This window comes from Vigna angularis, chromosome 3, assembly GCF_016808095.1.
Source record: "Vigna angularis cultivar LongXiaoDou No.4 chromosome 3, ASM1680809v1, whole genome shotgun sequence".
Lineage (NCBI taxonomy): Eukaryota > Viridiplantae > Streptophyta > Magnoliopsida > Fabales > Fabaceae > Vigna > Vigna angularis.
In genome coordinates, this window is record NC_068972.1 from 42,478,182 (window position 1) to 42,494,642 (window position 16,461).

At 37.6% G+C, this 16,461-nt stretch overlaps 1 protein-coding gene and 1 long non-coding RNA gene across 7 annotated transcripts; one reads left to right on the forward strand and one right to left on the reverse strand.

The window, feature by feature from the left end:
* Positions 1-4,957: 4,957 nt before the first annotated feature.
* Positions 4,958-11,423, reverse strand: LOC108324185 (protein BOLA4, chloroplastic/mitochondrial). Of its 6 annotated transcripts, none has more exons than XR_008247909.1 (5): positions 10,990-11,423; positions 10,828-10,895; positions 9,192-9,259; positions 8,987-9,071; positions 5,138-5,277 (listed from the first exon to the last, which is right to left on the reverse strand). XR_008247909.1 is itself a non-coding variant. In XM_052875166.1 (4 exons), exons 1-4 carry the CDS (start codon positions 11,254-11,256, stop codon positions 5,115-5,117), a joined length of 603 nt encoding a protein of 200 aa, XP_052731126.1. In that variant the 5' UTR covers positions 11,257-11,423; the 3' UTR covers positions 4,958-5,114. The 6 variants fall into 6 exon arrangements, 2 of the variants coding, with proteins under 2 accessions (XP_052731126.1, XP_017412533.1); XR_008247911.1 differs by having other exon boundaries at positions 5,218-5,277; positions 8,987-9,066; XR_008247910.1 differs by lacking the exon at positions 5,138-5,277 and adding an exon at positions 6,914-7,024.
* A 332-nt stretch (positions 11,424-11,755) lies between these two features.
* LOC128195954 (uncharacterized) lies at positions 11,756-16,289 on the forward strand. Its single transcript, XR_008247914.1, has 2 exons — positions 11,756-11,895; positions 13,487-16,289. It is a non-coding gene; the product is annotated as an uncharacterized LOC128195954 (long non-coding RNA).
* Positions 16,290-16,461: the final 172 nt, after the last annotated feature.

The following is a 16,461-nucleotide window of genomic DNA, read 5'->3' on the forward strand; positions in this document are numbered from 1 at the left end:
AAAAATACCACATATTGAATTTAAGTTGAGTAAAAGTTCAAAGACCATAATATAAAATATAAATTAGGATAATTTACTTTAGGATAATGATACTTTGATAACATTGTTTGACGCCATTTTGACACGGGCCACATGTCAAAATGTGACTCGTCCACATGTAAAACAAATATGAAAAATTAGAATGACGTGGAAACAGAATTGGGGACAGGGTTTCAAGTGCGGGGGTTCAATTTCACTTTTCAGAATTTGAATCTAAGGCAAGCTTAGAGAGAAAACCTAAGCTTAGAGAGAGAACCCGAACTCTAGAGCGCTTCCTCCCACCCAACCTACGAGAGAAGGACTTCTCTCGCACCCACCCATTGCCGCCGGAATGTCGCCATTTACGTTTACCACCCACACACCCATTTTCGTGCGTCTTCCCTACTCCTCGGCCATGAAATTCTATATAAATGGCATAATATAATTGTTTCCACATCATTTTTAAGTTGACAAAATGATGAGAAATAAATTAGGCACTCTAAAATGAGTGTGATCTTCGTAGTTGACATGTCTGTGCAAAAGATTTGCCTCAAGTACCCACTTATTTTGTCTTTGCTACCACTGCTGTTTCTGCAGCATGAGTTTTACTAAATATGGTTCCTTGACCATGAAATTATATATAAATGACATAATAATTGTTTCCACATCACTTTTAAGTTGAAAAAATGATGAGAAATAAATTAGGCACTCCAAAATGTGTCATCTTCCTAGTTGACATTCCTGTGGAAAACCTTTTCCGGAAGTACCCACTTATTTTGCCTTTGCTACCACTGTTGTTTCTGCACCATGAGCTTTACTAAGTATGGTTCCTTGGCCATGGAATTCTATATATATGGCATGATAATTGTTTTCACATCACTTTTAAGTTGGAAAAATGATGAGAAATAAATTAGGCACTTCAAAATGAGTGTGATCTTCGTAGTTGACCTGCCTGTGCAAAAGATTTGCCTCAAGTACCCACTTATTTTGCCTTTGCTACCAGTGCTGTTTCTGCAGCATGAGTTTTACTAAATATGGTTCCTTGACCATGAAATTCTATATAAATGACATAATAATGGTTTCCACATCACTTTTAAGTTGAAAAAAATGATTAAAAATAAATTAGGCACTCCAAAATGAGTGTCATCTTCCTATTTGACCTTCCTGTGGAAAATCTTTGCCTGAAGTATCCACTTATTTTGCCTTTGCTACCACTGCTGTTTCTGCACCATGAGTTTTTCTAAATATGGTTCCTTGGCCATGAAATTCTATATATATGGCATGATAATTATTTCCACATCACTTTTAAGTTGAAAAATGATGAGAAGTAAATTAGGCACTCCAAAATGAGTGTGATATTCGTAGTTGACCTGCCTGTGCAAAACATTTGTCTGAAGTACCCACTTATTTTTCCTTTCCTACCACTGTTGTTTCTTGTCACGTCCCATTAATGTCTGTGCTGAGTCACCACTGTACTCCCATAAATGCGCCGTGCCACGTGTTCTGAGCGTCTGGAAATCCACCAACGAGCTGTGCATGTGCGCCACTTGTCAAAGTGGAAGCGTCTGGAAATAGTGGTGGAGCGCAGGTGTCGCGTAGAGGGACGCTCGTCCGTCTGACAGTGGGATTTGAACAAAACTGAATTTTCTGGAAAATCCCCCACTCTCTCTCTCACGCGCACCTTCTCCCCTTCCAAACTCAGAATCTCCATTTCTCCTCCTTCTCTCTTGAACCCTTCTCCTTCTCTCTTCTGCAAACTTACCACCATTATCTCCGTTCACGTTTCAGCACCGTAGGAACGTTCCCTGCACCGAGAGCTCTGTATTGAACCGAACAACTTCCAGTTCTGGTAAGTTTCACTTGGACGATCGTTTCTGGAGTCTCTGTAAACTGTTTTCAGCTGCATGCAACGGTGTAGGCTAAGCCTTCCTTTTCTTTTGGTTAGTTTAGTTGGAGAGCTTAAGAGAAACGTTGAGAGAGCTTCTTTTAGACGAATCAATATCCACTTATTTAGGACGTTCGCTACTGAATCCGGGTAAGGAAAGCTTATTGTGATTTAATTTATACTGTGTGTTGTATGCATGTTCGGTATGGGTTGTATGCATGAGTTGTATGTTGATGTATTAGTTATGAACGATCGCTGTTACACTGAATGAATGTGGTATGCATTGGTTGATTCGTATGCTGATGGTTGCTTGGTATGAATGATTAATGAGAATCTTATAAAGTATATAATTTGATATTTTGATTCGATGTATAAAGTATGAACCGATGTATGATAATATGAATTCTGAAATGTATGAGATTTATGGTGGAGATAGATTATAAGATATGAATCGTATGAAAAATGTGAAATTATTGTTGATGAAAAATCTGGAAAATATAATAGTCCTTACTTCGTCATCGAACGGTCTTCTACCGTTCGGCTTTTTCCTGGAAATTGATTTAGAATAAGAGTTCTTTCATTTGGAAAGGATTCGACTTAAGAACGAGCGTCCCCTTGTGAAAGTCTAGGTTTGAGCGTTCGGCTCATCCTAGTAGTGACCAACGATTCTAAATAATTAAACTCAGATTGTACCGCTCGGTCTTATATCGAGCGTTCGTTTTAATTAGTGCTCGGTCATCTATTGAGCGTTCGTCCTAAGTGGCGCTCGGTCTCAGACCGAACGCTCCTCCATTTCCGTAAATCGCAACGAGCGATAATAACGTTCGTCCTGAATTCCATAAGCGTTCGTCTATAAATTTAAAATAGCGTTCGTCCAGTAGAACTAGTGACGTTCGTCCATGTTTTCAAAGACGTTCGTCCAAAGATTTATTAAACGCCTACTTTCGCGCTCGGTCATTGACTGGTGGTTTGTCCCCTGAATTAAATCGTGTTCGGTTTATTTTATTCAAACAAGTTTGTGATGTATCTATCCATTGGATTCTTTCCAGAGTCATTGAACTTAAATTATTCTAAGTCTTTTACGATCGTACTAGAGTCAGTTCATTGAACTGATTCAAAGAAGTCTTTCTCGGTCTCGCCCTCGACGTTCGTCCTCGTTATGAAGAGGAGTGAACGTTCGTCTTTTTAAGAAAGTGGAACATAGAATGAAAATGTATTCAAGAGGATAAATTAAGATGTGCGGACACTATGAGAACTGAAATTGTGATTTTGGATTTGAACGAGCGTTCCAGGGTGGAACGACTCTTGAATGGATATTGAGATTTGTAAGTATGAACGTGGTAAGCTTAGATGGTGATCCATCCTGATATTCCGTGAGTGCCCGTTCTCAAGTAGAGAGGAGCATGTCATGAGTGGGAATGGCAGGAGGTCTAGTCCATAACTGTAACTTGGACAGAACAGACTAACCTTAGGTGGCTACTGATGAGCATTCCAGTTACCCCACCTGAGTGCACGGACGCCTTAGCTACACAGGATTCATACAGTCCGGACGGTCGGTCTAGTATCAGGATTTTGGATGAAATCTATGTATGAATTGAATGTATATGTTGTGAACTTACTTGCTGGATTTGATATGCATGAATTATACGTTTTGGAATGAATTAAATTCAATAAGCTTACCCTGTGTCTCTTTCTTGTGTTGTCGTTCGTTCTTGAACCTTCGTCCTGTCTATGCAATGATCATCCGTGTGGATGTGAGCAGATGGAGAGGCGTTACTGGAAGATATACTGGAAGAAGAAAATTTGGAGGACGCCAATCTCGTAGAAGTGGAAGTGAAGGCCGAACAGTAGAGGCGTTCGGTTTTTAGTTAGATTAGCGAGCGGCTGTGAGCGAGCGCTCTTTTGTGGTTTGTAAATAGTTGGACGTTCGGTCATTGTTTTGTAAACCGTTCGTCCTTATCTTTTGTGAACGCTCGTTAAATTATGTACATTTACGGCCGTTCGGCCTCTTTCGTTATTGTCGTGCCCTTTGTTTAAAACTGTTTTGAATTATTAATATATGTGATTATTCTAAGTATATAGTTGATGACTGTATAATTTTGGGATGTTACATTTCTACACCATGAGTTTTACTAAATATGGTTCTTTGGCCACGAAATTCTTCATAAATGAGATAATAATTGTTTCCACATTATTTTTAAGTTGAAAATCATTACAAATAATAACTTTTTCCATTAATGTGACATTATAATTTAACATTACATTAAAATATTAAAGTAAAACTCATGGTGCAAAAACAATAGGAAAACGCACGAAAATTGGTGGGTGGGTGGATTGACGTAAACGACGACACTCTGGCAGCAATGGATGGGTGTGAGGGAATTCCTTCTCTCGTAGGCTGGGTGGGTGAGAGGAAGCGCTTTAGGATTTGGATTCTCTCTCTAAACTTGCCTCAGTTTCAAATTTTGAAAAGTGAAAATAAACCCCACACTTAAAACCCCCCACACTTAAAACCTTGCCCTACGTCATTCTAATTTTTCATATTTGTTTTCCATGTGAAACAATCACATTTTAACACGTGACCCATGTCAAAATGTTGTCAAACAATGTTGTCAAAGTATTATTATCAACAGATAAATAAAAGTAAAAAAATGATTGGTACATAAAATATTTTTACGCTATTGTTCAATTAAAATCTTCGTACATCATTAATTGACTTTTCCATTATTCGTGGTTCAAATAAAATTTTCATATGTTGTAAGTTTATTGATTAATACAATAATATTTTTTAAAAGACATTATGAATAAATTTTAATTGATTGACGACGTAGAACTTATAGTATGAAAGTACAAAGATTTTAATCTCAATGTAATTAATTATAAGATCACGTAGTATAGTAGGAATGGACAAATATTTTTAAGGATCTAGATGTCAATAATTTTGTCCGTAAATGATATACAACAAGAAATTATTGCATTTTTTTTTATTTAACTTAATCCATGTAAAAGACCTCACCTAGGCAGATTGGCCAAGTAATTGACTGCCAAATTATAGAATGTAGAAACTCCAAGGAAGTGTGGCATTGAAAACCTGATGTTCAGTAGCATGTGAAATACTGTAATGGTAGTTTAAAATTAGGAATTCATTCCTAGAAAACAGCAATGCAAAAATCTATAAAGAGCGTGAATAAGAAGTCAAAGTATGCTCTCATTATCCTCTGTCACTTCTTGCGGCTGCTTCAGCAGGAGTGCTAGTAGTCATTTGATCAACTGCATGGACTACACTCTGAAGCTCCTCCCATATAGCTTTATAGACCATCCTTTGCCTATTAACTGCTGATTGTCCCTCAAAGGCAGTAGATACCACATCAATACTGCAACATCACAACACATATTAGGGTTATGTCCCAGCCGAGCTGTGATCAAAGTCCCAAAAGCAGCTGATGGCACAAAAATTATTGTCATGTGTTTATTAAGTGAAAAATTAATGTTAAAATACAATTATTCTTGAAAGGAACCTTTTATGTTTAGTTTTTTGCTTTATAAATTTTAAATCTTTAGTGGTTCTTTCAAGCATAATCGCATATTAACATTAATTATTCCTATAACAATCGCAAATGACAATTATTAAAGGCCAAACATGTATTTAATTAACTTAACTATTAACAAAGTTCAAATAAAATTAACAAAATTAAAGTTATTGCACTAAACCAACTATATACTCCATAAAAAACTTCCCAAAATACACAATGAGCAGCACAATTTTGACACTCTCCCAAGTTTGTAAGTGTTCTTCATTCTTAACTTGGATAATAATTCTTTCAAAGGTAATGCAGTTCATGTCTATAAGGTTGTTTTGAGTGGACACAAATGAAGTGTTAATCAAACCACTGTCTAACTTTTCCTTGATAAAGTGTTTGACTACCTCAATACATTTAGTTCTATTAAGCTGCACCGGGTTATGATTATGAGTTATACTAATCGCAAATTTATTATCATAATATAACCTCATATGTTCATCCCATTTTATCTTTAGTTCTTCCAATATAATATTCAGTCATAAAAGTTTGAGATATTTCTTGGGCCATTGCTTGAAATTCTACTTCAACACTTGATTTGGCTACTGCTATTTTTTGCTACCTCAATACATTTAGTTCTATTGAGCTGCACCAGATTATGAGTTATATACTAATCGCAAATTTATTATCATAATATAACCTCATATGTTCATCCCAATTTATCTTTAGGTCTTCCAATATATAATATTCAGTCATAAAAGTTTGAGATATTTCTTGGGCCATTGCTTAAATTCTACTTCAACACTTGATTTGGCTACTACTATTTTTTGCTACCTCAATACATTTAGTTCTATTGAGCTGCACCAGATTATGAGTTATACTAATCGCAAATTTATTATCATAATATAACCTCATATGTTCATCCCAATTTATCTTTAGGTCTTCCAATATAATATCCAGTCATAAAAGTTTGAGATATTTCTTAGGCCATTGCTTGAAATTCTACTTCAACACTTGATTTGGCTACTACTATTTTTTGCTCCTTCAAGTCACAAGGTTTCCACCAAAGAAGGTGCAGTATTCAGTAGTTCTTTTATTAATGATTATTCTAAATATACTTCAATTTGGTTAGTTAAAAATCAACTAGAGTCGTTTCCTATCTAGCAAACATTTTCTAATGAAATAAAAACATAATTAGATATATCCATGTGTGTTTCATAGAGACTACTTGTCTTGCCAATTCCAACCGTTCATGGCATCCAATGATATGTGTAACATCCCAAAAATACAGCAATAAACTATATATTAGAATAATCACAATAATAATCCAGAATCAGTCTTACACTAGAATCGAGCGTACGCTCATGACCGAACGGCCTTACAAAAAGAGTTACAATTTAAAACCGTACCTCACTACCCAAACTATGCGACCGATTTACGAAAATAACAATACCGATCGTTCATACTTAAACAAAAGGAAAAGTGAGCGGACGTCCACCTTACTACAACTATACTATTGCCCGAACGTCCTACTCTCCGATCTTGACTTCGATTCCTTCCAAATTTTCTTCTTCCAGCACCTCTTCCAGCCGCTCGTCTCCTTCTGCTCACATCCACACGGATGATCATTGCAATGACAAGGACGGACGTACAAAACCAGACACGACAGGAAACGCAGGGTAAGCTTATGTAATTTAATTCAAGTATAAACATGCATTTCAAACAATCCAACAAAACAAGGTATATTTCGTCAAACACATCATTCAAAGCCTATTACTAGACTGACTGTCCGGACTGTATGAAATCTGTGTAGCTACAGGCGTTCATGCACCCGGGTGATGTAGTAACTGGAATACTCTCATCAGCTGCCACCCGAGGTTAGTCCTATTCATCCAAAGTACCCCTAAGGACGGGACCTCCTGCCGTTTCCACACATGACCTACCCTCCTCTACGTGAGGACGAGTACCCACGAAACATCAGGATGAACTGCCAGCACTAGCATAACCACAGTCATACTTTACAAATCTCAAATTCTCAAACCTGAGTCGTTCCTCCCTGGAACGCTCGTTCAAATCCACAACATTCCATTCATCTCATATTTTCTTCATCAATCATTATCAATCATCTCAAGTTTGTCTTTCATTACCAATCATTTCAATTTCCTCTTTGTTCAAAGATTATTAAGGACATCAGGTACCGAACGTTCAATCCTCCTTCAGAACGAGGACGAACACTTGGAACGAGACAAAGAGGTCTCCAGTTCCAGAATAGAATAAGACCGAGAGTACTAAATATAGCAATGAACGGATGAACCGAACGTTCATTACAAAGTGATTCAATTATATAAACTGACTCTTGATAACTCTGACCGAACGCTGAAAAGACCTCGCCAAAGGCTACGACTCTATGCTGGAACCAATCGATACAGACACTTCAAGATATTCCAATAAAAATACCTAGAAGAATTCTCATGAAGAAACCGAACGTTTATGAATATTTAACTTATTTGATCTTACATCAAGAAGTCCGAATGCCAGTAAATAACCGAGCACGGTAGATAAGAAAATTCTATTGAAGTTAGACGAACGCTATTTTTCATTAAGATAGATTATATAATGAAACGAGTACGAGCGCTTGGTGTAAGACCGAGCACTACTAAACTTATAATAAAAAGGCTTGATAATTATACTTATATATATATATATATATTACTGGGATCGTGTTTTCGAATAACTACATATATAGATATTTAAATTTATAACAGGACAACAAATACACAGCTATACTTGGCCGAACGCTCAAGCATAGTGGTTTGAGATACTGTTAGGGAACTAATTGTATATAGTAGAAGGAGAAACGTTACCCAGCCTAACTGCCAAGGCAGTTAGGAAAGTCAGTATAAAAGGGGTGGCTTGGTTGGTGAGAGGACAATTTTGGAGTATTATTGTTTTGCGAGAACTCTTGTAGTTCTTTGGAGAGAGGTTAAGCTCTCGGGTTACGTTGTAACACCATTCTTGTTGATTCTTTTCAATAAAAGGAGGCTGTATAATTCCGAGTACCTGTTCTGTGTTGTGTTTCTAGTGCTATTCATAGGTTCTTGATTAAAAGAACCTATCAGATACAAACGCTCGTTCTCAAATAGGATTCTTTCCAAATGAAAGAATCCACCACCAACCAACTTCACTAGAAAACCGAACGGTCGATGACCGTTCAGTACGAACGTACAATATCTTAGGGGAACTCATATCAAGATTATTTATATTTACACTCATTTATTAACATATAGCTTCACCACTTATTACATTCATATCATGATCAACTTTCATACTTCATACAGCCCATATCATATAAGTTTCATGTATTTCAAGCATCAGAACATGACAACCATCATATATCATATAGTCAAATATCACAATAATCATACTTCATTTAAATTTAGTAACTCGAGGAACGTTCATGCAATCCAATCACTTCAGTCATCATGCATCAAAATCATTCAATCAACTAAACGAACGTTCAAACATTTCAACAGCATACAAATTAAATTAAATAAGCTTCCCTTACCTCTAGTGTGAATGGACGTCCTATAGTCTGCAACTTGGTTTGCAAAAGAACTAAGATCCCTTTTTACCCTTAACGCTCAACTGCTCTACGAACCAAAATCAAATAATGAACCAACAATGATTCAGAACTATAACTAAGGGTTCATGAAACCAGAACTTGGTTTGCATGTTGACAAGAACGAAAGGTTAAGGAGGAGAAAACTTACCGGTTTCAGAACTCGGAAATGATCGGTTCAAAATGAAGCTTATGACGCCGGGAACACTTCTACGGTTTCTGAAATGATGATCGGAGAAGAGAAGGATAAGTTACAGTAGAGAGAAGGGAGAGTTTTCTAGAGAGAAGAAGGAGAAAATGAAAGATCAGATTTTTAGAAAGAGGGTGCATGCAGAGGAAAGTGGAGTAGATTTTCTGAAATCCAAGTTTTACTTCACACGTTAAAACGAACGTCCCCTCTTCAGTCGACACCTGTTTTCCACTAACTGATTTTCGGATCTCTTCGCTTGACACCTGGTGTCTGTTCAGGGGTTTTTAAGTGCGGTTTAATGAGCTGACAGGAGGGGTTTGGGTGCGTTTTTCTGACAATATGCTTCATCAAACTTGATGCCTTCATACTCCTCAAAATAGAGCCGTATATAGCAAAAACATACATCATCATTCCCTTGCATACAATCTTCCCCATGTGTGTTTGGTTCCACACATATGTGAATGACATTGTTATTGTTAAAATAAATATTAAATTTGGGTAGAAAGTAGTTGTATTGGAAACTAATACCTGTTGTACCCATGAGTTGTACCTAGTTTTGTATCTAGGTTTCTAGTTCAGGCCTTTGATTTGTCCTCTTCTCATGGTATCAAAATTCTATAACTATAAATATGAGATCTTAGATGTATTCAAGCCCTCTAAAGTATATTTTCTCTATTATTAATCTTAAGTGTTATCACAAATAATGATAAGGATCTAAAAAAATGTCTTGCTTAACATTTCCAGATAAAAGAACCTGGTCAATTGCAATATTTCCTTGGTATTAAAGTTGTTCAGTCCAAGGTGTTTTGGTCATATCACAGAGAAAATATGCTCGAGATATTTTAGAACAACGGGAATGTTAAAAGCTAAGCTAATAGACACCAATGGATCCAAGTATTAAACTTGTACCTAATCAAGGAGAGTTGTATTTAGACCTTGGGAGATCCTTACAGTTAGGTGGTATGCTATGTTATCTCTTTGTGACTCATTTTCACACTGCCTTTATAAACTTTTAAACTTTCCCTGTTAAGACCATAGGAATGCAGACATGTGGATCCAAACATACATTAAGAATGCTTTTGGCAAAACCTTGTTCACAAAGATGAAAGAAAAACTCAAATTGTTAGGTATTCTGATGTTGACCGGTACAAGGTTGCTTGTATAGTTGTATTTAAATTTGAACCTTACCCAACTCGTGATGCAACTCAACAAGAGATATTTGTGTAGTTTAGTCATGAAAATGGAGGTATCCGCCAATAGGCCTGGGAGTACAGCTCAATAGTCAAGACCATTCAGGGGTGTGAGTGAGAGGAGCAAAGTGTATAGATTTTTGTTTGCAACAATATATGTTGTGTTATCCAGTCTGTGGACTTTCTCTGGTGTTCAGCTCATGGTCTATTTTAAGAGTTTGCATTTCTGATAGGGGTTAGGGAGGTTTACTAGTTTATTGCCTTTTGAGGTTCTTAAAGCACTTTATTGCATTTCAGTTTCTATGTTTTAGAGGATATCTAATCCCTTCCAAAAAATATATGATTAACAGACTAAATTAAATTCTGAGACACAAAATTTCAATTCATGGGTTGAAAGAAAATTTCACCTAACATGCCGACCATCGCCATAAACATCCTTCACGGTGACAGATTCTGCATTGAGTTGTTCCTTTATCTGTTGGGGAAAATGAAATTTAATAAAAGATGTGTAAGAAAATATTGTTGTGTATGGACCAAATATCTTGTTAATTATGCGTGGGAAAGAATACCTTGTTGTGCATGGACTGAATAAGAGGCAAGTCGACGGAGCCAGCGTCATTGACATGGGTGGCTCGTGAGGTGAAGTTGCGAAGAGAACTGGAGGGGAATAGGTTGACGGGTGCAAGAAGTGGAATATTGCAAAGGAGGGATTGTGAAGCAGATGCGGAAGTGAGAGCAGTGGGCGAGAGAATGGTTTTGTAGGGTTTAACGAGAAGTGGAAGAGCTTGGCGCAGAAAGCTGGTATTGGCTGAGAGCGAGAACACCTGAGACCGCATCTTTATGGTATCTCCGATCTCCTCTGCGCTGGTTTTCCTTCTTCTTGGAAATGGATGGGAATAGATAAACCACGCGGTGCCCTTCCTTTCCTCTCAATGGCAAAAATATAGGAAAATGATACTTGAACAAACTCTCGACAACATTTAGACACGGGACAGGTGTCTAAATGGGAGTGGTCCACGTGGAAAATCAATTTGAAAATGAAATCTGACGTAGGGGGTGGGCAGGGTTTTCAAGACGTAGAGAGAGGCCGAGAGAGTTGGAGAAAGGGCGTTCGAGAGAGAGAGGTCCGACGGAGTGCTTACCGGAGTGCCGCCGGACAACGTTGAAGGCCTGTCGGAGCTATTCAAGCCCTCCAGCCGGTACCGATTGACGGCCGCCGCAGCTCCGACGTTGGCCAACGAAGCGAAGACGGGATCGTGTTCCGTCCGGCCCAGCGAAGTAGGGGCGCGTTCAAGGTCTCGCTTCGTCCCACCTGCTTCCGTCCCTGTGTCGGAGCGCCGCCGGAGCGTCGCCGGAGCATCGCCGGAGTGTGGACTGTTCGGTGGACGAAAAAGAGGGGTTTTCCGAGTTGTTAGTCCCACCCACACATTTTTCTTCCTGTGTGTTCGAACCGGCACACGTTGTGTTCATTGAAGGTTCGTCTTTTTTTATTTCAGTGGAATGAAGCTTTAATCTATGTATGATGTTGTTTGTGGATGATTTTGGTTATGTATGATACGATGTTTGTAAGCTGTAAAAATATGACTTTCGATGGTGGTGAAATGTTGTTTATGTATGATGGAGGTGGTTTGTTAATAGTATTTGTTGGATGAATTAAATGTGTGGTGATTGATACTATGGACATGAGAACATAAACATTATTCCTTTGACGATATTGAAAATGTGTCTCCGAAGTGGGAAAATTTATGGAATACAGGACCTCCAAAAGTAATGTAATTTCACTTTTTAGATGAAAATGTGTCTTTGAAGTGAGAAAATTTTTGTGCTTTACCCGTAATCTAGATATTTGATAAGTTATTAGATGAAATAAATGTGGTGGGATGACTTGGGATTTTAGAAGGTCCTTTGATATAATTAATGAAACTGTGTGTGTGGTTGTCCATTTCATGTTTATCCTTTATAAATTGACATATAATTGAAGTGTTTAGGATTTTCTTGTGTCAATGATTTTTATAGATGTTGTTGAAGCATGTTTAAGGCTGAACAATATAATAACATTTGATAGTTTATTCTAATTTTGAACTGCATGGTCCTTATCATGTTTTTATCAAGATGATACCGTATATTTTTAGCCTGTATTCAATTTGAATGAGGTAAATTGAAAAATCTAAATTATCATCCATACATATTAAGATTCGTAAAAAAGTTTTCCAAGATTCATAATCCTTTCCACATACATTTTACTGATGCATCACTGATATTCATTGTAGTTCAGAGTAAAAGGACATGATTTAGTTTGTTAGCACACTATTTAGTATTTCGGAAAATGTTGTATCTGGCCATAATAAATTACCTATGCCTGGTGCACCATGGATGACTGCATGTGCACCTGCTTTGTTGATGCTATCTTTATTTAAAGTGTGTATTATTCACGTTTGAAAACTCGATTGCGTTTCTGTATGAAGAATTTTTAGATGACAATTGGTTTTGTAAAGAAATTGACATTTTTATTGTAAAATATAATGATTGGAATAAGAATTTTAAGAGAAATCCAAATATAATTGAAGTGTAATGGATTTTGTTGTGTTAATGATTTTTATAGATGTTGTTTGGTTAATCTTACATTGTTTTTGTAATTTTGTTGGATTGGTAGTCATGGACCTAGTTGACCTTGCTGTGAAAAAAACAAGCTTCCCCAAAATGAGAGTGGTAGACCTAGTTGGCCTTGCTGTGAAAAAACTTGAACCCAATTACCCACTTAATTCGGCTTTGGTACCAGTTATGTTGCTGAACCATGAGTCTCACAAAATGTATTTTTATGTGACAGGAATTTGTTAATAAAATGTTAAGAAATTGTTCCTAAATTACTTATAAGTAGATCAAATGAGGGAAAAGAAACAAGTGATAACGGTAATTTTTACCATTATCTTTGAACCAATTTTCGTACCAAATTGACCCTTTTGAAGCTTGAAACATGTTTAATCCTCCCTTTTTATCTACGTTTGTGAATAAGTTTAGTGTATGCTTTACATATAAGTTTTCATCATTAATTCCTCAAATTTGTAGGCAATTTGCGTGTATTGGAGAAGTACTTAACTACTAAGACGGGGAACCAAGGAAAAGATACAAAAGCAGGAGGCTAAAGGAGTAAGGAAGGCACCTCGCGCCTGGGCGTGACAAAGGGGCGCCGGGCGCGACATTCCAGAGAGTCTCGCGCCCGGGCGTGACAATGGGGCGCCGGGCGCAACTTTTCAGAGAGTCTCGCGCCCGGGCGTGACAAAGGGACGCTCGCTGGCCCAGGAGAACGAACGCTCGTCCATGGTACGCCAAATCTGAGCGTTCGTCCGAATGGGGCTCGACCATATAGTGGTCGGCCAATTTCGAACGTTCGGTCTTGTATTCTGAGTGTTCGTCCGTATTGACCTCGATCAAAGAGTGGTCGGCCAAAGTGAGCGTTCGGTATTGTACTGGTAACGAGGGTTAACGTTTGTTCTTGGTGGGTAAGTGATTTTAGCGTTCGGTTTAAATGAGATATTCTCGGCTTGTGACCGTTCGTTCTTAATTAGGATTATTAGGTTTGGATCACAGGCGTTCGGTCTTAGCTATTAGTGATTGTAGACGTTCGTACTTAAATTGGTATTCTCAGGAAGAGATCTTGAACGTTCGGCCTTGATGAGATTTAATCTTGTTCGCTGTCTTAGCGTTAAGTCTAAGTGCTTGATTTTAGCGTTCGTTCTTTTGGTGTTCGACCTAATGGTATCCGGTCAAATAGCGTTCGTGCTAAATTGTGATTTTAAGGAAGTGATCTTGAGCGTTCGTTTTAATAATTCGTGATTGTAGTCGTTCGTCCTGAAGTTGGTATTCTAAGTTTGAATCTTAAAACGTTCGGTCTTGGTGTATTAGCGAGCATAAGCGTTCGTTCTTGATTGGTATTCTCTAGTAGCAATGTTGAGCGTTCGATCTTCATTTGATAGTCTTAAGTTTGGATCTGGAGCGTTCGGTCTTGATATTTGTTAGTAATCATTAGCGTTCGACCTGGATCGGGTATTCTGAGGTTTAGTTGGTAAGCGTTCGATTTGGGTGTATCAGTTATAGTTAGCGTTCGATCTTGACCAGGTATTCTCAGGCTTCGATATTAAGCGTTCGGTATGAATGATAGATAGTGTTCGGTTTACGGATGCTTATTCCCAGTTAGTGAACGTTCGGTTTCGACGATGTCTGCCAGTGCTCATAATAAGTAGCGTTCGGTCTTGATAAGATTTGATCTTTGAGTGTTCGTCCAAACAGTTCATTTTAAGTGTTCAACCTTAGCGTTCGTTCAAATAGTGTTCGGCTAAATAGTATTCGGTTTAACAACGTTTGGTGTTTTAGTGTTAAGCCTAAGAGATTGATCTGAACGTTCGTCCAGGCAGTATTCAATTTGAGTAACGCGTAAATATATCTCAATTGTAAGCTTATTTGCAATAGAGGTGATTAACTTCCTGGAATTCCAAAATCTATTCTAAGGGATCCTGACAGCTTATTTGCAAGTTTATTTTGGTAAGAGTTGTTGAAGCTGCGAGGAATAGATTTAAAGATGTATTCACCCTATTACAATTAAATGGATAGCCAATCTGGTTTTTACCACTGACTTTGGGTGGAATTTTATTACAACACCAAATTTCATGAAACCACATGTGCTACCCCATTTCAAGAGGCAAATGAAAATGTTAAGAAGTAGACTTTAAACCTTAATCAACCCCACAAAACCGGTTTTTAAGATGAGGTTTACACCTACTTATATACATCTCATGCGTGGAACTAAATATTAATGTGTGGTCTGATAGTGGCTTGATAGCAGGTAGAATGATATGCCTAACAAAGACAAATCTCGCTAGGATAGACTCTAACTCATGGCTCTACTACTATATTAAGGAGTGGACTTTAAACCCTAATTCAACCCCACAAAACCAGCTTATAAAGTGAGATTTACACCCACTTATATACTTTAAATTGGCCTTATCTCTAGTCAATGTGGAACTTCCAACAGGAAGAAAGCCTCACATTCCATTCAGTGGCTTGTTAGTTAAAGGAACAAGATTAGGCACTAAAACAGCTCAAACATCATTTATACAAGACTCAAAAACAGATGAAACATTGTACCATGAGAAGCATAAGGAACAGAATTAGTGGAGAGTAAGTTTTCTTCAACCTTGGGCTGCACAGACAGCTATGCTTGCACCACGCTTTTATGGTTATTTTCAGATATTGAACTAGCACGGAGAGGTGTCTTACAAATTGAAGCTAAAAGCTATTGGCTTCTATGCAACAGAACCAGAATTTCCGGCTGAACTACAAGCGCAAGATGAACCAAAACAGGTTGAGTAACAGAGGAAGTATACATGCAGGAAAGAAAATGAAGCAATTTTTAATTCAATTTAAGGGCAAGCCAGCTGAAGATGCAACATGGGAGGAACAGCTATCAATTTCCAACTTCAGCCTTCAGGAAAAGGTTGCATTTACAGCAGGTTTAACGATACAATCCAATACTTTGTTGGGTTGGAAGGAGAACCAGTTATATAAGTCCTAAATAAACTAGCCATTTGAAAGGTATACTCAAGAAAGACATACAAGGTCTCCGAAACTGCAATGGAGTGCAGTTATTTTGTGGAAAGAAGTTGCTAGAACAGTTATTGCAGAAAGAAATTGCTTTGTAAAGAAGTTATTGTGAGAGGGGAGAGTTGTTTTCCTTTGTAGTTATACTCTGTTATATAGGAAAAAGCAATTGTCAGATGTATGAGGGGAGAAGTCATCTCTGCAGGAGCCAGGGCTCCGATTTTGTATCTAAAACAGTGTATTATTGAATTCAATAAAACTCCCTTTTAAATTCAGAAGCATTGTTTATTAAGTTCATGTTTTTTCCATTTAGTAAGATAAGACATTGATAGATACTAGACCAATTAACTGAACCATAATTAGCTCAACTGTCCTATTCTAACCAATAAGCAAATTGATATCCTCTCATTCTCTTGTATTTGCAGAAATAACATTTTATCCATGCG